Below are 22,921 nucleotides of genomic sequence, written 5' to 3'. Positions count from 1 at the left end.
CACGGCCGCTCCCGGGCCGAACGGGGTTCCCACCGCCCTGATGTGAGAAGCCATTGAAGGGGGAATGTTTTTATAAAACTGGGGACCTGGCGTCTGACCCCAGCGTGGGGGAAGGAGTGAGAGACATCGGACTGTGAATCCTTAATGTAAAACACAGTCTCTTCGAACTAATCCGGGAATGCAAACTGATTCCTGTATTTAAAAAGTTAGGTGGGAAGAGTAACCGAAGAGCCAGGAATCCCTATTTTAAATGAATCAATAAGGGGAGGGGGTTGTTAGAATTAGATGAATGAGGCAGGTAAACTGAGGCAGGGTCGGGCAGTCTGTAAACCCTGCAGTACCAACCCCCTGGGGAACAGGGGAGGGAATTTGCCGCTGGGATTGGGGGGGAGGGATATAAGCAAGGGCTTTTTGCCCTATTCCATGTGCTGACCTTTAGGTAGGACACCTAGTCTTGCAAAATCATAATAAAATATACTTCGCTGAAAGATTCTGCCTGGGCCTATTCTATTGGCAAGATAATTGTTTCCTACACGGACCAGCTCCCAGTTCTGGCCATAATTCCCCCCCCAAAATGGGAGGACAAAGGAGAGGCCCCATCCCCTCAACAGCAACCTGAATATTCGTTACATAAGGGTGTGCAACCCCAGGCATCCTGTGACGAAGCAAGACTAGAAGCTGTTGCTGATGACAGGTCTGTGGACATTAAATTCTTACTAATAATTACAAAGGAGACTCAGCAACTTGCTTGCCCCATGACACAGATCTGCCCTGCCACCCTTCCTCCCCACTTGTGTTTGCTGATCTGTCTGCTTGGGTCACAACTGTGCATCCAGACCAGACAGCCTGGGAAAACATTTGAAACATACACATGGCGCATATCAAATGAGAAGGCACGGCACTTCATTATTTCGTTTTCCCTTTGTCCTGAGCTTGCAAACTAAATAACAACAGTACAGACTGAAAGATGTCGCCTCCCAGTGCTTGAAATTACCAGTTCCGCAAGTCAGGGCTAGTCTGGCAGATCCTGCCAGCAGTTCAGCTCCTGCTGAGAAGCCCCTGCCCAGCCATTGTTTTGAGTTGTAGCTCTTTTGACTTCGAAGCACCAGATTTGTGTTTCAAACGCCACTCTTTTTGGAAATAGCTTCTACTAATAGTTCAATTGAATTTCAAAGTAATTAGTTAAGGACCAAATACCACATTAGGTAAACAAGCTTGTGATTCAAGAAATGTTTCATATACTTCAGACAGTAGCACTTGACTAAAGATATGGCCCACTTATTTTTACTTTTTAATTACCCTTTTTTGTGTCTCCCTTTGGGAGTCACCAGGCAGCCCTCTTAAGAAAAAGCTGGGTATTTCAACTGAGTCTTAAAAAAAAAGAAAAAAAAGTACCGGAAATCCCCATTTCGTATGGACACTTGCTAATTCAGTTTGTTTGTTCCCCTAAAAAAATATATTTGGAAGAGTTGGAGTTAACAAGCTGAGGCTTGTTCACAAGAGGCAGAAATAACAACGGATGGGAAGGGCTGCGGATAAGGTCGAGCTTCCTAAAATAATTAATATTGGTCACTTAAAAATTGCTTTTATGGACTTCAGAAATAACTGATTGCTTTATTTATGATGTGATGCCAGAAGTGATAGAGGAGAAAACGTTCCTCCACAGCACTCGAAATACATTCATCTCAGTGAATCCAGGCAACAAAATACCCATTCCACTCACCACTATGTAACTGGTTGATGTACCAGTTGACCTAGCCTGTTAAAAACACGGTAATCAGATCTGGAATATCGTCTCCAGTTCTGGGCCCCTCAGTTCAAGGACAGGGAACTGCTGGAGAGTCCAGCGCAGAGCAACAATGATGAAGAGAGTGGAACATCTCCCTTATGAGGAAAGGCTGGGGCTCTTTAGCTTGGAGGAGACTGAGGGGTGACCTCATTAATGTTTATAAATATATAAAATGTGAGTGTCACAAAGATGGAGCCAGGCTCTTCTTGGTGACAACCAATGGTAAGACAAGGGGTAAGGGGTTCAAACTGGAACACAGGAGGTTCCACTTAATATGACAAGAAACTTCTTCTCAGTGAGGGTGACTGAGCCTGAACAGGCTGCCCAGGGAGGTTGTGGGGTCTCCTCTGGAGACATTCAAAACCCACCTGGACACATTCCTGTGTAACCTCATCTGGGTGTTGTGGCATCACCAAGCCGGCCTGGAACCGTTAGCAACATGCCAGCCTCAGCTGAGGCCTCCTTTTAACCCCAGTGCTCTGGAATTCCGGCCGCCAGCTGGACGAGATCGAGTACAGCTGGTACAAAGCGCAACCTGGGCAGAACGGACAGCCCGGGCCCAGCACTCTCCTATCAGCCCCTGACGCAACCGGCAGCGCCCGCTAACGCCTCGCGCCATTCCCGCCAACGGCCGCTCCCATTCTGCGCATACGCGGCGCGACCCGCGCGCACGGAGCCGGTAGGACGCGTGCGCGAGGGTGGGGGAAACCTCGCGGGATTTGGGGGGGGAAGGGGTGGCACTCTATCCGCGCACGCGCCGTTCCCGCGCGTTTCCGGGAGGGGCCGGGACCACGCGCGTGCGTAGGCGAGGCCGCTGGGCGCGGGCCCCGCGCGGTGAGCCTGCGTGCGCCTGCGCGGGGCGCGGCCGCGAAGCATTGTGGGACACTGCGGCCCGAGCAGGCTGGTGAGGCGGGCGGTGGTGCGGGCGCGGCGGGGCCGGGTCGGGCCCGAGCGACGGCGGAGGAGGCGCCGCCGGGGGCTGCTTGGGCTTAACGCGCTCTTCCTCTCCCTGGTGTGTCTGTAGCAGCCGAGCGGGCGGCGGCGCGATGGCTTCTAGCAGCGGCACCGACGTGATCCAGGTCACCAACGTCTCCCCCAGCGCCAGCTCCGAGCAGATGCGGACGCTCTTCGGCTTCCTCGGAAAGATCGAGGAGCTGCGGCTCTTTCCCCCCGAGTGAGTGCCGGCCCCGGCCCCTCCTCCCATATCCCCCGCGGGGAGCGAGGCCTTTCCTCCGCCTCCCCACGGCCCGACCGCCGCCTCCGCCCTCCCCTCCCCCAGCGAGGCCGCGGCCCGACTGCGGCCTCCATGGCGGCCGGCGGCGGGACAACCGCCCGGCCCGGCCCGCTCCCGGCCTGCCCCCGGCACCACCGCGATGCCCCCCGGCCCGATCGTGCGGCGGCGGGATCCCCGCGGGCCCCCTCGCTCAGCGCCGTGCGGGGGTTCTCGGCGGAGCGAATCTCCTTTGCTGTGCTCCTGTTGCCTTCTCTCTTCTCCCATAAAGTTGCTGTCAGAGTTCACGTACTTATTGCAATGGTGATTATTCGTGTAATTACACTCCGCACGTGTGTGGGGAAAAGACGGGTCTTTACATGGCTCAGTTACACGCGGGCTCTTCCTCGTGCAGATTTTTCTCCAGGAACTGTTCGTGTCTCCCGGCTTAACCTCCAGAACTGTAGGCAGTTTCTGGACGGTTGGCCCTACAACTAAAATTTCCATATCAATATGCATTCCTTGCAGAGAATTCTGTGCGAAGTGGGCAGGTAATCACTAATATAAAAACCATGTACATTTATGATGTTAGATGTTAATGTTGATTTTGGCTATGTCAGTTTGTTTTACAAAACTTAATGTCATTATGTGTTGATCTTTTGCATGGATGTTATGTAAGTAAAAAGGCTTCTTTGTGCTGTGATGAACGAGGATTGTTTGATTAGAGAAAAATCAAACAAGAATAGAGTCCATTATTTCTGATACCCAAGAATATTTGGATTTTTTTGTTTTAGGGGAAAAAAAAAAGTTATTTTCATCATTGAGTTTTTATCATTTTCATAATGTAGTCTTTTCCATCATTGAGCCTTCAATCCTTTCTAGCACAAAACCTGGAGAATTCACCCATCCTGCTGGCTGGTCATATATGCAAATTCAGAAAGAGTATTTCCGGTGTTCTTGCAGTTTCCTTTTTTGGGTTGAATTTTGACAATTACATGTTGGAAACTGAAGCATAGAAGGAATTGGAATTTATGTGTGACTGGAACTGGGGAACAGTTCCAGGCACAAGAGTTGTGTCAATAGCTGGGATAACTGTTCTTAAATGGCAGAACTGTCAAGGCTTGGCAGCTAGTGAAGTAACTCACCTGTAAACAGGTGCAGTTATTTGATGTGCTGCTCTGTATTTTAATGTTTTGTCCAGTATTTAATGAAGTTCATTACAGGTGAATTCTGTTTCTGAAACTTCTTAGTTTTAGATAATGTTTACCAATCTGTTGAAAGATTACTTCTGTGGTATCGGAATGGAGTGATGACTCCTTCCTCCTTTGTTCTGACATCACATTCTTGTCACTGCAGCTGGGTCACTTTGTTGGTACAGAAACATACCGAGCTGCCTGCCTTTACAGCATGGCAGTGGACAAAAGGCAACAAGGTGCAAATAACCCCAGTAACCCAGGTGTCAGCCCAAACTGGATGACCAAAAATTGCTTTAAAAATTTGGCCTCAATTTCTTTTGTGTTTCAAACACTGTGATGAAAGAGGAGGATAATAGTTCTTCATCCCATAGGGATATTGTGAGGATTTCTTAGTATTTATGTAAAAGTTATAGAAAAAATTTTTAAAAAGGAAAATATATTGAAAAAATATAGAAAAGCCACTGAATAAATTAATACAGAACAAGAGATATAATGTAACTAAATAGCCTTGCGCAGAAGATGTAGAAAATATGGAACACCTGTTAGACGAGAACATTATTATATATTTTCATTCTGGAGTGTATGTCTTGGTGGAAAAAGACCATTGTTGCAAAATGTATGCAAAGATTGTACTGTTGGTAACTAGACCAGGCACTTTTTTTGACTGGGGTTAATGTTAAATTTTATTTTAAGGAGGTTTTGTGTCATTTCCGTTGTGTTCTGGTCCATACAGGGATGCGGAGAGTACTGGCACCTCTAGACCCACTGCCGATCTCTCCTAGGGATCTTATCTTGAGGTGTTTTGGAGCCTCTGACTTCATTTCACATCAAAGAGGAGTGTATTTTTTAATAGTGCCAGGTTCTTTTATCTGTTTCTTCTAAAGTTGTTTCTGTTCTTTCTCCTTTAAACTTCAGGTCCTTACTTTTCCCTGCCCATGGTGTTCACCCATTTTTAGGAGGGCACAGGATATAAATTATGCTTTGTAAATCTTCTCTAGAGTCGGAATGTCTGTGTCCCAGATTATGCTGGCATTGTTTTTTGCATATAGTATTCCTGCCTAACTGGTCCCATTGCCATTGCTCCGCCTCTTTGTTTGGTCCTTCCCTCAGTCACCCAGGTTCTGCTGGCCTCTAGAGAAGCTCTCGATTTTCCCGGATAAAACTTCCTGAGCGTCTCTACATTTCTTTTTCTTTCCCCTTATCCATCTCCTTATTCCAGTTTATTTAATCAGCTGCTACAAGCTTTATGTATACCTCAGCTTCATATTACAGCTTTAATCCACAGCTAGCTGGGTGGCTTCTGCCAAACCTTTTCTGGCCTCATTCTTCTCCTTTTCCTTGACTCCATTTCCTGGTTCTTTTCTTTTATTATATTCCATTGAGCTTCATTCTCCATGGTGAGCAAACCTGAAAAGTGGAGGGAATGGATTTCTGAGAGTGCTTTATTTTTTAAAAAAAGTGTGCGTGTGTACACATCCGGTGAAAAATAGTCTGCAGAGTTAAAGCTTGATGAAATTAGGAGAATACTTAATAATAATTTCTTGTATTGGATGGCATAGTAATTGGCAAGATCTTTTGCCTTGGCCGGTAACTGCTGATGAAAGTTCTCCAAGGCCTCTGTCAGAACATGGTCATTATCGCAATTGCTGCTGCTCTGCTGAGAAAGTGTGAAAAAGGATGACAACACCTTTTGCTGTTGTTTGGTTTTGTTTTCTTTTGGTTTTTACTCTTTTTTTTTTTTTTTTTCCCACCCCATGAACACGATAATGTTGAAGAACATCTCTCGCATGGATAATCTGTAAACTCCAGCCTGATTCTAGCCTGATTTTACGTCAGTAATAAAGTTTGTGTAAGTGGCACAAATATCCCTTTAAAAACCCCCGGATTTAATGTTTAAGATGCTGGTTGCAATATGAGGGAACTTTGGTGGAGCGAGTAGTTAGAGATTACAATACGAAGGTTGGATTTCCCTGTTTAGCCGCTGTATTTCAGAATCTGCCGTGCTTCAGGGTGGGCACATTGTTCAGACACCAGCCACAGTAAATCGTTGGGTGTCTCGGCGTTCACTGGCACGATGTCTGAGAGAGAATTACTGAATTTTTTTGATCTCCAGTGAATTAGAATAATGATGGTCTTTTTTTGGTAACTGTTGGGAACGTTCTGTTCTTGATGAATTTTGCTCAGCCACAGCCTGGATTTTTAGAATGACTGGAAATACATTTTTAAAACAACATATGCTGATTTATATTAAATGTCAGGCTGCATAAGCACAGCCTCATGCATTTTCGGTGGTTGTTTTGTAGACTGGGTTAGATGTACCACTAAACTGTACAGCTTTGTCAACAGTATATTCTGTGTTTCATGTTCTCATGTTACCACAGACATTAAGAATGTTTGAAAGTATTGTACTGCATTTATGTTAGAAATTATTTGGAACTTAGGTTAGTGTACCATTCAGGTATGCTGTAACTCCTTGATTTACTCTTCTTTTAAATTTTACTACTGTGATTTTGTTAAGCACTGTCTGCTAATGCTGCTTTGGTTGTTATGTTTTCATACAAAGGGGTTAAGAAAAGGCACCACTTTTGCAAGCTGCTGTGTATTCCTAGATACAAAAGGGCTAATAGTTTCCATTTTTCTATGGCTGTGCCATTTATCTCTACAATGTTACTTTCGGTTTTATTGAATGTGCAAGATGAAGTGGATGTTTCTAATTTTGGTATTTAAAAGCTACAGTGTGTTGGCTCCAATCTAGTTTTTAATATCAGGTTAGGGCATTTAGGGTGGTTTTGGAGTTTGCGTGACTTGCTTGGTGCTGGTGAAGGTTAGAGAGGTTTTGGCATTTGCACTAACAAAAATAGATCTGGGATGTCTGTTGATGTCGAAGTCATTCTCCTTTCTCCTGAATTCTGACAACTCTCTCTGTGCTTACAGTGCTTTAAGACTTGATCAGTGTTCTTCAACCCAGATAAAATTGTTTTGGCAGCGGGATGCAATTTGAAGAGCTGGTCTTATAACAGGTTCTGGAAGCCTAGTTAGTAATGGCAGATCTTTGTCATAAAGAATCAGTGACTGTGTTTCTGGTACTTGAGGGCAGGGCTGATGTCTGTACCCTGGCCTTGTTTAGGAACGAGGCATTTAGGACTTTCTGCTATTTTCAATACTTGCCCTGTGCCTTCTGGAGGCAGCTTTTGATTCACCTGCTGCACAGTTGTGTCTGCATAATGATTTTTCTTGCTATTTTTTAGTTTATACACCCGATTAAAGCAAAACCTGTACCGTTTTCAGGATATCTGGACTTTCAAAACCAGTTCTGGACCTTTACAGAGCTGATTCTGCCTCTGGTTTGGGGCGGGTTGGGTTTGGTTTGTTTCAGGGAAGCGTCGGGGGGCACCATTACATGGCCAAGCATACTTTCCTATTGTTGTAGGAAGTAGGTATTTATTTGGGTTTTTTTGTTTGATTTCCAAATGACTCAAAACTTGTGCATTGTCTTTTGCATTCTCCATGTCTGGGATTTTTTTATGGAGCTCTGCTGACAGACACTCACTTTGAGCTGTGGTGTAGCTCTATTATGTCAAGAACTCTCTGTTTCCTGATCGATTTTTTTTTTTTTTCTTTTTTTTTTTTTTTTCAGGAACTTTTCACCCATTGGTGAGATTTAAACTGAAGTGTTGCCTGCCTGAACTTCCTGAATTTATTTGTGTTTAGTTCTCTTAACGCTGAATGACAAATACATTTTTAGCAGTGCCCGTCCCTTCAGCATGGACTTGGCAGTTTCTGTATGTTTGAGTTTGATGAAGTTTGGTTTGGAAGCTTCAATGAAATTGTGTTCATAAGTAAAATCATAGCGGTTTTTTAATCATTACGCTCTTTATTTCATAATCTACCTTAATAAGTAATTTGAGGCCTAAAGCAGAGAGTGTAAAACTGCCGGTTTTGTTAACTTACGTGGTTTTTGTAGAAGGGAACTTTTTATCTTTCTCAAACAAAGCTTTTCTTTGTCTCCTTCCCTTCTCACAGACTGGTCATGAAAACTGATTTCTATTTAGGTGACTGGTTGTAGATATATTGTGCATAACAGAATTAATGCCCAGTTGCAAATCAGTCAGTAACACTGTTTCTGTAGTTTTGCAGTGAATTGGTTTTGTTCAGTGTAATTTTCTGTCCATAGTAAAGCAAAATGGTGTTTGGTATGAAACCTGCAATCGTGTTCTTGCACAGAGAAGTACCCGGAGTCCCCTGTGCCTTCCCAGGCTGGGGAGATAGGACAAGTTACAAGTTTCATACTGTCAGACTGCTTCCATCTGAGTAATTTATTTCTTTCTTTCTTTTTCAGTGATTCTCCTTTGCCTGTTTCATCACGTGTCTGTTTTGTAAAGTTCCATGATCCGGACTCGGCAGTTGTGGCCCAACATCTGACAAACACTGTATTCGTTGACAGAGCCTTGATAGTCGTACCGTATGCAGAAGGTTTGTGCATTGTTTAATGGCCTATGGAGCCACCATATGATGGCATTTTGTTCCAGTATAGTTCACAAAAATGAGGATTAGTAGAATGCCAAACACATAAGATATTAACGTTTTGAAACCCTTGGTATATTGCCGTTGGCCCATGGATTAAATATATTTTTATCTAGTGCCACTGAATGAAAGTGAAAAGTTTACCTCTTACTGGTTTTGTGTGTCTTTAAGTTTAGAATATTAACATTTTAGGCAGAAGTATTTGCAAATTTTGCTCTTTATCAGTCTCAATGAGACATTTTCCTAAACAGACTTATTCAAACAGGTCAGCATTTTAAGGCGGTTTTGCCTTAATTGTTTGCCACTTTCACATGAACATAAATCTCTTCGCGAGAGTGGTTTCTCCCTCCCCAAGAGTGCCTGGGAGAGCAGATTAATGTTATTTTGAGATATGCTGCCACTGCCTTGAGTTGGGAGCTTCCCTGCCAGGGCGCTCGCTCTCCTCTGAAGTCCGGTATACCAAGGGTTTGAATAATTCTGGTGTAATTTGAAAGTGAGATCATCTGAGAGGTGCCAAATGGGCACTGGTGCTAGTTTTTTATTCCAAGTTTTCTTGTTCATCCGAATTTCACTAAATAATAAACTCTTCTCTCTGTTATTTGTGTGTGTGATTTTTGTAGTGGAGAAGGCAAATGCAAAGCCCTTCCAGATGACTGAAAAACAGTGGGTCCTCTGCAGCTACAGGGGATTCTAGACATTAACTAAAGGCCAGCAAGCACTCAAGTCCCCAAGTGTTTTCCTGGTGTAACCACTTGTTAACTGCATTTTCTCTTCTTCTTTTTATTTTTACATTTTAGGGTGTTACAGTAATTTGAAAGGCAATGAGCAGGGTTTTTGGAACTTACCTTAAAAGCAAAGTGCCGAGAAGACACCTCTTCTTGCAGAAGTCTTATTAAACTCTTCTAGACTTGCTTTAGACGTAATTGATTTCCATTGTACTGTTTCTTTATCTTCTTCTGAAATAATGGATTTTCCCAGATCTCTTGAATTCAATAGAATCTCTGCAGATTAAGTCGTACTACAGTAATAAATTTGGTACGTGGCCTGGGTTCAGACCTATAATCAAGACATGGTAACGCTGTAGGCTGCCTTTTGAGGCCTGGTGAGCTGTCTTATCTTTGTATTCCTTAAACTTAAAAGATGTGAAAATTTAATTTCTGGAATGTAGGAATCTGCAGCATGACCTTTGATTAAGATGTGCTGCTTTTTAGAGTACGGAACACATTCTGAAATTGCCGTTGAGTTACTGCTTCTGCTTTCACCAGTTTAGGTATAATAGCATAGTTGAAAGGCATCTCGTCCTCGTCCTCGTCTTCGTATTAAAACATGATATATTATAGCAACAGTCCCTCTGAATTAGTCCTGAAATGTTCTCCAAGGCCCATGGTGAAGAATGTTAGTGTTTAACTTTTCCAATAAGGATAAAAACATTTTTCTCTTTGTCAGTCTGCCTTCGTCCGTTGTGCTTGATGGTAGATAAATCTGGCACGTAGAGAAAGCTGCCCAGCAGTTTTGGTGCAGACTGTGTAAAGAAAATAAAACTAATAAAGCAAGATATTTGAATGGGCCTGTTTAAATCAAAGAGTTCCTCATGGGCCTTTTCTGGGGCATTCTAGCGGTTCAGAATGTTCATGTTTTTGGCATAATGATGTGGCATATCACAAGAGATATGTTCAGCCCATGAAGTTCTGCCCCCTGGTTTTCAGTGCTCCATCCCTGTACTGGAGGAGAGTTTTCCCCACAAACACATCCTGCCAGGGTCCTAATTCAAGAAGCTGTTGGAGCATGATACAGCAAGGTTCTTAAAACCATAGTGAAACTGCTCATGTGCTTAAAGCCAGACATATGCTTAACTACTGTGCTGAACTGGGCCCTTCTCTCTTTTATTTTCTATTGTGATGATGCTGTATTAATATTGCCTGTCACTAAAGTAAATGTTTATTGTCTGTTTAGTGCAGTAATTATCCCCTATATCACAAGTGCACTCCAGTTTTAACATACACAGACACTTTGGTGTTGGCTGTTGCTTTGTGTTATAGAACTATACACAAAGTCTACGGTAAGGTTTAGTATTTGTAATTTTCTCTGTGATATTCCTAGATTTGGAAGGAATTCTAAGGTTAAAGGTGGCTGGGGGGGTATTTAGGTTCTTTGGTTAATGTTTGTTTCTTTTGTCTGTTTCTTTTTCTTTCATTTCTACACATTCATGCAGTATTTCATGGTTCTAACAAAGCAGCAGTAAAAAAAAACTCTTGAAGCATGAAAATTAACTGGTGAGGGGCCTCATTGCTTTTTTTAAAATTGTAGTTTATTTATTTCTAAATACTTTAAAAAAAAACCAAAACGAGTAGAGGATCAGATGCATGATTTTTTTTTTTTTTTTAATGGATGCAGATCTTCTATGAGGTGTCTCAAGATAAGTCTGAGGATTTGTATTTAGATGCCAGAAATGTTGTAGTTGCACTAATTTGAAATGTTTAGATATAATTTATAAATATCCTCTGAGACATAATTTTGCATGCAAAATTACCCCATAATCTCCCTGTAGGTATGTTACTATATTTATGCATTAATGCCCTTTATCTAAATGACCTTTTTCCCCCCTCTCCCTCCATAACTTCTGGTATCTAAATTGGTGACAGCTCAATGACACAAGCAAGATAACAGTGCTGTGTATTATACATTTGTTTATATTATCGGCACTTCTCAGTATAGGTGGAAGGAACCATTACCTTTATTTAACAGTGGTTTTTCTTTTTTGTTGTTGTGTTTTACAGTTCTTTTCCCTGGTTCAGCCTGAACTATATACCAGGCCCTGCTGAAAATACCACCCAACAGTTTTCTTCTGCAGCTTATCCAGTTTCTCTTAAGTGCCCTGTACATATTGTATGTTTTATGATGAGATGCAGTTTCTTAATGTGTATTGCAGAAACACTACTGGTATTTGCAACTATATAGTAAAATTGTTTTATTGAACTCTCATTTTGGGGGCTTGGGCACATTAACAAATTAATCCATCTGTATAGGGCTTTTGCTGTTGGATAGAATAAAAATACCTACACAATTACCTGTTTCATAGTAGGGCCCTTAAAATTATATGTGCAGAGCAGGCAGTAAAGTAAGACACTTGTCTTAGTTGGCTGCAAGATTTTGGGCCAGAAGTTCCTTCTGCAGTGGCAGTATGTAGCAGCATTCTTGGTACAATAACATGGCACATGTTGGAACAAGTGCATTTTACTGTGCAGGTAAGGAATGTGCCACACTGTACTGTATGTCTGCAGCCACCACCCCCAGACACACACACAGCGCATTGCAGACCTGCAGAGCCTTTCGTGGTCATTTGACAAGTCAGCAAAAGCCCTACGCTTGATTCAACCCAAAATATTTCCATACCTTCTCTTTAAGTTTTACAAAATTTATATGGTAGGTGTAAAAGAAAACTTAGTGAACTGTACCATATTATTAACCCCTAAATCAAACTTTTTTTGTCTTGTGTATCTTGATTTTTCTGTGTGCTTTGTAGTGAAGCAGCCGACACGAGTCGTTGTTCATAAAACAGCTTTTGAAAGTTGAGAGCACACCCCTGGAGAACCGACTGTGCTTGCTTACGTTTGGTTCATGACTTAAAAATCGAGTACAGGTGATGAAATCTTGGCAGTGTTAACAAAAAAGTAGTGTGTATTGTGCTATTTTTTTTTTTGCTCTAGAAACTTAACCTTTTGTAGAGAAAAAGGAACAGTCAAATTTTCACACATTGAAGTTTCATTCTGACATAAAAATTAATGATAAATATTAATAGACATCAAGCTTTGTATTTTAGCCAACATAAGTACTTTCAACAAACTCAGGTGGTGTATCAGGGAGACATTTTCTGGGTGTATTTGTGTATTTTCTGCCTGGGGAATGGGACACGCTCTAATGCGAGGCTGTTTCTCTGCAGGAGTGATTCCTGATGAGACTAAGGCTCTGTCTCTCTTGGCACCAGCCAACGCGGTGGCAGGTCTGCTGCCCGGGGGGGGACTGCTGCCCACGCCCAACCCGCTCTCTCAGGTACTGTTCAGCACAGATTCTCTTGTTTTCACTTAGTTGCTTTATTTTTTGATGATGTTTGGGGTTTTTTTGGTGGGATTTTTGTGTGTGTTCCTTTTTTAAAAACTATTTTTAATTTTATTTTAAATTACTTTCAGCACAAATAGATTGATGTGCTGATGCTGCTTCCTAGAATGTTTTAGTGCATATACCTTGATGGATCATTACCGCTGTCTGATACGAACTGTGGCAAAATGGTGCTAAGTTGCTAGATGATGCACGTTCATTTCCTTAATACCATGTTACTGGTATCTCAAGGGCCCTGTGTTTGTATCTCTCACCCCTCGTATCCAGTTTACGCTTAGGGGAGATTTGACGAGCAGTAGAGATCTCGTAGATTTTAATTCCAGGAGTTGACATGCTGTGGAGATATCTTCCATTACTACTGCAATGGAGGGGAAAAAATTGTAGCCTATTTGCTCGTTATCTAGATCTACAAGAATTCTTGTGGAAGATGAACAGTAAGAATGATACATTGTGGAAGAAGTTTCAGTTGAAGCACGTATCTTGTTAGAGAACAGAGAATCAAAGTACAAGAGGCAAATTAATAAGAATAAAGCCTCATTAATCCTGCAGCTCTCAAACCTACTTCTTCAGCTTGTGCTGGGCTCTTCCTTGCGCAGCATCTGCTGTGATTTCTGATTGCGTGAGAGACACACTTGCCTTTGAGCTGCTCATAAGGGCATTTTAATCCTGTATACAGGGAAAAGTCTAAAGTTTAGCTTGGAAACTTGAGGAAAGAGATGGAAGAAACAAATACTCTGTTAAAGATTCGCTTCACCAAAAGCTGTATCTATATAAATTCCTGCAAACACCTTAATTTGAGTTCTGTCATGTTGAATCACAGCCTGTCTAATGGTGAAATTTAGCACATCCATTTTGGGGAAAATCATGGTGGATGGTCAACTCCTTTGACTGTCAGTGGGAGCTTGGCATCTAACTTGCTAAAAATTCCATATCGCTGTAGTTTGTGTTCCCAAAATCAGGATGTGGGAATGCGGCTTTTTCTTTGGAGGCCGCAGGGAGAGACCTGGACAGTTTCAAGAAATCAGCTGAGTGAAAAACTCACCAAGTGGAAGGTTCTGCCCCTTTCCACCACCCGCCCTCGCAGCTGCGGTTGTGCTGGCTCTGGAGCTCATCGGGTCCTTTTGTGAACTCTGTGTCGGTGCAGACACTGCAGAAATAATTCTCTGATGGGTGGGTGGGTTGAACTGGGTGACAAGAGTCTCAGGTGGCAGAGCAGGCAGAGGTGCAGCAAGAAGGAAGGAAGGGCATGTTTTGATTATCTCGCTTCAAATGGCCAAAAAATGAGGTTCTTACCTGAGGTGTCTAGATTAATTTAAGCAATTCAGACTTAAGCCATCATCCTCCAGTAGCTTTTCAACCTGTGTGCCAGTTTTAACCAAATTAGATAAATTTGCAGAGATGTAACAATATTACATTGTCATTTAAGATAAAACATGTTTGTTTCAATACTAAATTCATTAGGTATGGGGTAGTTGGCTCAGAAACTTAAAATGAATTTTCATTTTAACTCTGAAAAAGAAATTAATTTCAAACTATTTGTGAAGATAGTGGAATGCTTTATATTTTTTTTACTTTTTTTTACTTCTTTCTTTTTTTTCCTCCTACCTGTTGGGATGCAAAGGAGACAGAATTTCCCATTGGAAGATTTATAGGGAAGAAAAATAGTTTTTCCTGTACCAAGCTTTGGAATACTTGAATAAGGAAAACTGAATATTCTGACTGACGTTAGTGTAATGGTTCCTGTAGCTGAAGCCTGACTAAACCCCAGGTCAGGTTTCCAGGTGTCTGAGGCTCGGGATGCTGATCCGAGTGCTGTTCTGGGCAGAGGACTGTGTGTAACTGTGTCTCTTTGCAGATCGGTGCTGTTCCTTTAGCTGCTTTGGGAGCTCCTGCTCTTGATCCTGCCCTGGCTGCTCTGGGGCTTCCTGGAGCAAACTTAAACTCTCAGGTATGTCACACGTGCTAACGTTTGCTTTATTTTTTATCTATATTTATGTAGCAGATACATTTCACTAGAATATGTTATGCTCTTAGTGTTTACCCGTTCTATTAAATAACAAGCTGAAGATCTGGAAATACTACACCTAGGTTGGAACAAGTGTTAGGAGGTATTACTGTTTCTGAAAGGCTTGAATCGATGTAGTCTGCACATCCTGATGGTTCTTTAAACTTCTTGAAGTGGTTATAGCGTACAGTCTTTGCTTCTCAGCATAGCCAGTTGATATATGAACACTTTTGGCTGTCTTAAAAGTAATTTTAATTTATATCAGTTCAACAGCCACTTTCTGAAAATCCAGTGATTTATTTTTTCCAAGTACCTGTTTGGAATAAACAGTATCAGTAGTAGTATCAAATGAAAGTCCAGAAGGACCTAAAAAATTTTTTGGGACTAGTGATGAAATACTCCAGATAGGTGTCATTATCAAGCTATAAATCTGTCTTGTACTTATAGTAAAAAAAAAAAAAATGTTTGGTTTAGTTTTTGTAGATGGTGAAAATACTGAGGAGACTTTGTTAGGCCATAGTCATTTTAAAAATGAATTTTAAAAGACTTTACTAAGAAATAGTAGAATATTGAGTTAATATTTAAGATAGAAAATGTCTTGTTGAAGATATAAATAAATACCTTATTTAAGATATAAAACCAGAGAACATGTTTTATGGATGCAAGAAGTAGTAATGATTTAATGCAGTGCTATGAAGTCCATCATTTAGGATTCTCCGTGCATACCTTGTGTAGTGACAAGCAAATAAGACTGATAGTAAAATAACAAATAAAAAAAAATAAGCGTTCTAAATGCATATTAGAAAAATCTACCCTTGGTCTGATGAAGGATTGTTTTCTGCGTCCATTAAGGCAACTGACTGTGGAACTGTTTGGGTTCAGCACATGGCTGCCTCTGTATAAAGAGAATTAGTGGGAAGTGCAATTGTGACGACATCTGGATTTTTCTAAGAGTTGCAAACTATATTTTTAGTGGAATTTTTAGAATAAAAAAGCTTTTACTTATTGTTCTTAAATTGACATTGAGGACTTCCCATGGACGGGTGAATTAGTTTGCTAAAGAGGTCTCTGTTCTCTTGAAGTAAGAGAAATAACCTGTAGATACCAGAAGTGTGGTGGGTTTTATTTTAAAGTGCTTCAGTTCTTTCCAAGAGAGCGCCTGTGTTTGGCCACTTTGAAAAAAAATATATCTTTGCATTGTCCACATTGAAGGAAGATCATCTTCTTGAGCATGCAACATGGTTTTAACCGTTTTTTCCCCTCTCCCAGTCTCTTGCAGCAGATCAGCTACTAAAACTCATGAGCACCGTGGATCCAAAGTAAGCATCAGTGTTTGAAGTGTTTGTGTTGCAATGATCTGGGGAGTGTCGGTTGGGATTCGGTGTCTGATCTGTGTTTGGCTGGATCTAAGTAAGGTTGGAGAAAACTTGTGTCTTGGGGCCTTGTGCAGACTTTGTGGTAGAGAGAAGAGGGGGAGGAAATGAATGTCATTCAGCCTTGTATCTATGGAGGAACACCAGCCGATCTGTGGGATTTAATTGAGCTAGAGACGGAAATCCAGTTTTTTTGTAGGTCATTTTTGTCACAGTATCTGTAATGGAACGGTGCTGGTGTCTCGTGCCACTGTGTTCAGCACAGATACCACATCTTAAGACTTACTGGGCTTTTACCTGAACGTGACAAAATGCAGGCAGGTTGTGATTCACTTGAATCAGCCGCTATGGATGTATTTCTTGGGCTCATCAATACTGAACTTCCAATATTCTCTTTAATTTACCAGGCTGAACCATGTAGCTGCAGGTCTTGTTTCACCAAGTCTGAAATCAGATACCTCCAGTAAAGAAATAGAAGAGGCGATGAAAAGAGTACGAGAAGCACAGTCGTTAATTTCTGCTGCTATCGAGCCAGGTAATTTGAAATTGTAGAACAACTCCTTCAGTCCCGAAGGATTTTCGAGGTAGTGTGTGATAAAAACTAACGGTCTGCAGAATATTGGCTTAACGCTTTCATGTTCTAAAGTGACTCAATTCATAGTTGACAGGTTTGTAATTTTCCTACAACATGGATTCTGCATGTGTCCTGCAGAATGATGCAGGGAGTTAATCACCTCTTGTTTGCCCCAAAGTTCACTTGATTTAAAGGTGGTAAAATGCTTTGAGCTTCCCCTGGTTAAAGTTCTGAGATTTCACTGGAAACTGCAAGTGGCTGAACCACATGAGTGCTGCTGGTTTGTTTCTGGGGGTGATGTCCTTTCTTTTCATTCCTCATCTGTGGAACTCTCTAAAGAGATTTTTTTTTTTTTTGGTAGCTTATTTCAGTAGATTTTATTTTAGAATAAGATGCAGCAGCTCATCCACAAATATCAGATCCACCAAATCTGAGAAGCAATAATGTGGAACACCGAAAATAGAGTTTTGCAGCCTCCTGATCATTTTCAGGAAAGAATAGAGCTCCTTTTCTTTTATTATACCAGAATAAAAGTGATGATGGTTTTGCCTGAGACTTTTTGTGGCAAATTCAAAGCAGTAATTTGAGAGGTTCTTTAGTCCATCACAAAATGGCAGAGATTCTGAGATTTCAAGGAGACTTTACGTTGCCCTGCAGCTATCATCTTTTAACTGACTTAAATAAAATATTTTCTGAATTTTGCATAAAAATTTATGCTGGTTTATGCCACATACCTGTCTTTGTCATGTGCCTATTCTTTGTGTGTCATCTTTTAAAGAAAAGGATAGATAAGCCTTTATTTCAATTGTCAAAATATTCCTTAGGTTTTCTTTACCTGATTTATATCTATAGTATGAAGCTCAACTTCCTTACCTTTATAAAGTCTTTTTGAATACTAAACTAAAATTGGATTTTTTACTCTGCTTTTCCTTTTTAACTCCAGACAAGAAAGATGAAAAACGAAGGCATTCAAGGTCCAGGTCACGCTCAAGGAGGAGGAGGACGCCTTCTTCATCTAGACACAGGTAGGTAGCTTATTTGCTTTAAAACAAACAAACAGAAACCATAGCTGAAACAATAATTCACTATTTATCTCCCATGTCTGTGTGTTGCTGCCAGACGGTCGAGAAGCAGATCAAGGAGAAGGTCCCATTCAAAATCGAGAAGCAGGAGGCGATCTAAAAGTCCAAGGCGGAGAAGATCTCATTCCAGAGAGAGGAGCAGAAGGTCCAGGAGCACGTCCAAAACCAGGTAATTGCTTCAGTAAATTCATCTCGTTTGCTGGAAGTTCTTATGTTTTGATGCTTGCTTAAAAAAAAACCCAAACAAACCATACAAAAACCACAAACAAACAACAGACCCTGGGCGAAATGAACTAGCAGCTCTTCTGAAGTACCAGTCCCATGTAAGATCCTATGGAACTCTGATCCACTGTCCTGTACGTGTGCACAGTCAGGGACACGGGAACACGGAATGTGCTTTTCCCAAGAGTCAGGAGGTGCCGGAGGCTGGGGCTGAATCATTCGCTGTCTTTGCAGAGCAGGAAGCGTCCAGACTTGCAGATTTTGTGCTGTTCATACACAGAAGCTACACAAGAGCTGTTCTTGTATTTAGCGTGAGATAACTGTAATCTTTCTTTCTTTTCCATTAATATAATACGACTGGCTCCAGAAAAAACTAAACCATCTATGCTATCCAAAGTAATGATGTCTGCATTCATTTTCCTACATAGCAAAAGCAGTGAATGCTACTTGAATAGTTTGAAAATGACTTAAACTTAAAATCTGTATTTTACTAAAAGGGATAAAAAGAAGGAAGAGAAAGAAAAGAAACGTTCTAAAACTCCCCCCAAAAGCTACAGCACAACTAGACGATCGCGAAGCACAAGCAGGTACAGTAACAGGAAAGTTTTCCTTGGTCTCCATTTCCAGCATGCTTTATCCACTTAGTAGAAAGAACGTTCTGGTGTGCAATAGGAGGATGATTCTGTTGTGGCTATATTGAGGATATGTATATATATATGTGTTCTCTACCTGTGTCTAGAAGATGCTATACTTTTGTCCTTGACGCTGTAATTTTCTGGAGTGTTGTTTGGGCTTAGAATAGTTTCTACTTGCTCTGTATCAAGGAATACATGATGCTTTGAGGTCACATTTAAATGCTTTCCTGATTTATGGGATAAATACATGCAAATGGGTACCATTCTCTTTTAAAAACGCTTTGAAAATCAACTTACCATATTAGCAAGAACAAAGAAAGAGGGGCAGTATCTGTAGCAGGGTCCAAGCTGGCACTTTGCTCACAAAGGTGGAGGCAGAGCAGGACACGACTTGCTCTGCTGCTCAGCAACTGTGGGCTCTGCAGTGCAGAGAGCAAATACCCATTCTCAACTCAACATGTTCGCTGCCTTTTGAGCAGTGCTGGTTTTGGAGTCAGAGATTGATTTGTAGCTTTAAAAAACTAATAAAATTAAAAAGATGCTCTATTTCTCTTTCCTGTAGAGAAAGACGACGTCGAAGAAGCAGGAGTGGATCACGGTCACCTAAAAAACCCAGATCTCCCAAAAGGAAAATGTCCCGTTCCCCATCTCCAAGAAGGTCAGTGAACCTCTTGGCTAAAAAAATACGGTGTGTGGCTGGAAAATTCCCAAAATGTGATGTAGCAAAGGCGACGGTGGGTTGTGAAGATGCTGGTCGGCCTTAGTGTGATGTCCTGGGAGCAGCAAGTTCATCTCTGCTGCCGTCTCTGTTGTGGTTTAATTGGCTTCCAGCTCTGAGCGTCGCTGCACTGGTGCCCAGGGCTGAACTGGGACGGGAGGAGCTCCAGCATCACACACACAGTGTCACTCATCTCAGCGTGCGGTTTGATCCAGAGCTGACAAATGGGGATGTTTGGTTGTTTTCTGAGAGCGAATGGTGCATTTCGTTGCACGCAGCCATTTCTCCCTTCAGACTGTAATGAGCTGTGGGTCAGAGTCTGGCTGTGGTCTGTGTTCTGGTGATGGAGCAGTGTGATTGTGCTTTTCATTCTTCCACATGCTTTGTTGTTGTAGGCATAAAAAGGAAAAAAAGAAGGATAAAGACAAGGAGAGAAGTAGAGATGAGAGGGAGCGGTCAACAAGCAAGAAAAAAAAGAGCAAAGACAAAGAGAAGGATCGAGAACGAAAATCCGAGAGTGATAAAGACGTGAAAGTATGTTTAAAAACCTCTTTACCTTCCCTGCCTGTCCCACAGTATTAACCTTAAAGCAACAGGGGATTTGAAAGCAAGTTTGACTTTTTTTATTTATCTCGGCAAAGCAGGTCACAAGGGATTATGATGAAGAGGAACAAGGATATGACAGCGAGAAGGAGAAGAAGGAAGAAAAGAAAATGGCAGATTCTTCCTCCCCTAAGGTGAAGGAGTCTGCGGCGGAGAAGGGCAGCGGGGATTCAGGCAGGGAATCCAAAGTCAACGGGGATGATCATCACGAGGAGGACATGGACATGAGTGACTGAGAAGCCTTTGCAGCGAACCAGCTGCAGACGTGCGTCAGTGTCATTCCTGTGTGATTCTTTTACGCTGTACTTGTTAATCCTAAATCTAGCTGTACACAGCTCTGAGCTCTCCATGGTTTGTAAATCTCCCGTACTAACTCCCGTCGAACGCTTTTAGAGAGGGAACCATCCTCGTTACGCCCCAGAGGGACGCGTCCCAAGGCAGTTTTGCTGGCTTGGTGACGCTTCGAGCGCAAGTGACCAGCTGCATGCGTCTTCAGCAGGCACGGACTGTTGGTGTCTGACCTCCTTGTAGTGAACCAGCTCACCTACGATAGTGTTCCTAGAATTTGATTCATTGCAGTAATAGAGCAGTATAGGGAATGCACTGACTGCATGTTGATCGTGGCAGAAACATCCTACATGTTCTGAAATCCTACAGCATATGGTGGATCTACTTAAGGGTCTTAAGTGTGACTACACAAAAATAAAGTGACAGTACATCTGCAAGTAAGCATTCTGGTATAGGTAGGGGTTTTGTTTTGTTTGGGGTTTTTTTAAGCCATGCGTGTGGCTGGGGTTGGTTTTGTTTTGTTTTTCCCAGTGGGTTTTGTTTTGCTTTGACAAAGTTAAAATGCACTGACCTTTTTGAGGGCTTTTTGTAATCTGTCTGTTCAAGTCCATCTCAGGTGAGTCGTAATGGTTCTTCGCTTTTTCTCTTGAGCCTTGGGAAGTGAAAATCTCCGCTTGATCAGTGCCCAGTGATCAAAGTTTGATTTGTGCAGTTTTCATAAGCCAGGTCGTTTAATTTGTTATTGAGCTGAACACATTGCAAAAAGGTAGTGCATTTTAAAATCAACCTTTGTATGCTTTTAAAAGCAGGTCTACTTGATAATGTACTTTTTACTTGATCTCAAGTTGTATAAACTAATAAATTTGTGTTACTGTCACTGCAGTAGTATCTTATGCACACAGTGATTCCATGTTATCTGCAGAGTAGTTAGACAAGCTGTTTTCTTAGTTACCCAAGTTCAAGAGCTTTTACTTTTGTGCAGGTAAAAAGACAAAAGTAGGCGACAGTCTGTGCCATGTTGATGTACAGTTTCTGAAATTGTTTTACAAAACTTTGATAATAAAACCCGTAAACTTATGTTCCTATAAAACTCTGCTGGTATTTATTTACACCACTGAATGTATGAGGCTTTACCTCATTCAGTTAGAGGACACATTTTTCTTCTATTTTTAAAAGATGTTGACAACTCCATCCCTTCAGAACCTATAAGTACAGGTGAGTATGTTACACTAAAGAAAGAATTATGGTACTTTTGGGAGGAATGAAGGGAAAGGGCTTAGACTGGGAATCTAGAGGCATTATAGGACAAGTACTTTTAAAAAGAAACATGCATTTGTAAAACTTTTTTGCATTTTCATCAAAATACCAACACTCACCTCTCCAGGAGTGGGAAGAGTGAGTGAGTGTATGGACAGGGCTGACCATGGCAACTCCACCCAGTGGGTTTGGATGGGGAAGGTTTGGAAAGAAGCTCAGTGGTCAAATGTCCTTTGCTTTAAACCAGCCTTTCACCCCAGTTAAAGTGGAACTTGCCATTTAGATAGGTGGTGTCACTTTTAGAATTGGTAGAAATGTACATTTTTACTGTTTTGAGTATTTTGTCAATACAGAGGTAAATGTTATACAATCAGTTCTAGGCTTTTATTTCTAGTGGAGAGAGGGAGAGTTAGTACCGGGTGCATGCTGACTTTAGAGATGTGTCTCATCCTTGTCATCACATATTTATATGTGAAGAACATAAATGGATTTATAGTAATAAAGTAAAACCTCTGGGGACTCCATTGTTGTGAAAGTTGTTCCCAAGTCAGGGAATTGAGCTCAAGAGGGGAGATCAAGGGATATGTGTAATTATTTTACTAACAACCCAGGGCTGTGTTGTGTCCTACCTCTGCAAACACACACTGGAGAAACAGGTGGTTTTAGGCCACATTTGCTAATCACAACTTACATATTTTTGGTTTATTGCTTTCCAGGAGTGCAGAACAGCAACATCCAGGCTACAACTGTAGTTCACCTCAATCTCGGGTTCTAGCCGGTGGTGTTTAAAGCACTTTCTATAACTGCAAATCTCAGTTCTCTTCACCCTTTATAAATATGAGATTTTTTTTTAAGGGTTAGCAAGCTCTTAGCTGTAAAGGGATGTGCTGATCTCTGCTCTGCAAGCTCAAGCTTCGGTGCTTGCAGGAGGCCAGAAGATCTGAGTCAAAACTAAACTGAAAAAAACTTCTACAAGGCAAAATTAATCTTCTGAAGTTCCAGGTTTTGCTCTCTAAGTCATTCACAGCTCTTCCAAGAGACAACTGTTATAAGCAGCTGTCACATCATGTTATTGAAATGATAACACCTCTGGCTTTAGGAGATAAAACTTGTGTAATTGCTGACTGTGGCAGAGCAAACTCCAAGGGCTCCTCCAACTGCTGCAGTTCCGCTGAACCAGACAGGCCAGAGGGTAGAGAACAGTCTGTACTGAAAATGCAGGATTATATTTTAAAATGGACCAATCAAATGCCCTTGCAGAATGTAGCACTGTGAACCTGTTCCCTCAGAGATGCACGTCTACAGTCTCTGTAGATTTATCTGCATCTC

The 22,921-nt window shown here is 41.7% G+C and overlaps 1 protein-coding gene across 3 annotated transcripts; it reads left to right on the top strand.

Moving 5' to 3' along the window:
- Positions 1-2,571: 2,571 nt before the first annotated feature.
- SRSF11 (serine and arginine rich splicing factor 11) lies at positions 2,572-21,425 on the top strand. Of its 3 annotated transcripts, XM_065841636.2 has the most exons (13): positions 2,572-2,693; positions 2,814-2,963; positions 8,535-8,668; positions 12,660-12,769; positions 14,691-14,783; positions 16,110-16,159; positions 16,621-16,748; positions 17,731-17,812; positions 17,907-18,038; positions 18,589-18,678; positions 19,289-19,384; positions 19,840-19,978; positions 20,086-21,425. In XM_065841636.2, the coding sequence occupies exons 2-13, from the start codon at positions 2,836-2,838 to the stop codon at positions 20,281-20,283; spliced, it is 1,380 nt and encodes a 459-aa protein (XP_065697708.1). In that variant the 5' UTR covers positions 2,572-2,693; positions 2,814-2,835; the 3' UTR covers positions 20,284-21,425. The 3 variants fall into 3 exon arrangements, with proteins under 3 accessions (XP_065697708.1, XP_071666153.1, XP_065697709.1); XM_065841637.2 differs by lacking the exon at positions 2,572-2,693 and having other exon boundaries at positions 2,713-2,963; positions 20,089-21,425; XM_071810052.1 differs by lacking the exons at positions 2,572-2,693; positions 18,589-18,678 and having other exon boundaries at positions 2,712-2,963.
- The last annotated feature ends 1,496 nt before the right edge of the window (positions 21,426-22,921 follow it).

The sequence above is a fragment of the Patagioenas fasciata genome, chromosome 6 (genome assembly GCF_037038585.1).
Source record: "Patagioenas fasciata isolate bPatFas1 chromosome 6, bPatFas1.hap1, whole genome shotgun sequence".
NCBI lineage: Eukaryota > Metazoa > Chordata > Aves > Columbiformes > Columbidae > Patagioenas > Patagioenas fasciata.
This window is presented reverse-complemented; position numbering and strand designations above follow the sequence as displayed.

Excerpts from the sequence above, each read along its gene's own strand:
- SRSF11 (XM_065841636.2), top strand. The coding sequence starts at position 2,836 with ATGGCTTCTAGCAGCGGCACCGACGTGATCCAGGTCACCAACGTCTCC. Across the intron at positions 8,669-12,659 it reads AGTCGTACCGTATGCAGAAG|GAGTGATTCCTGATGAGACT; the intron begins GTTTGTGCATTG and ends GTTTCTCTGCAG. Across the intron at positions 19,385-19,839 it reads CGTTCCCCATCTCCAAGAAG|GCATAAAAAGGAAAAAAAGA; the intron begins GTCAGTGAACCT and ends TTGTTGTTGTAG.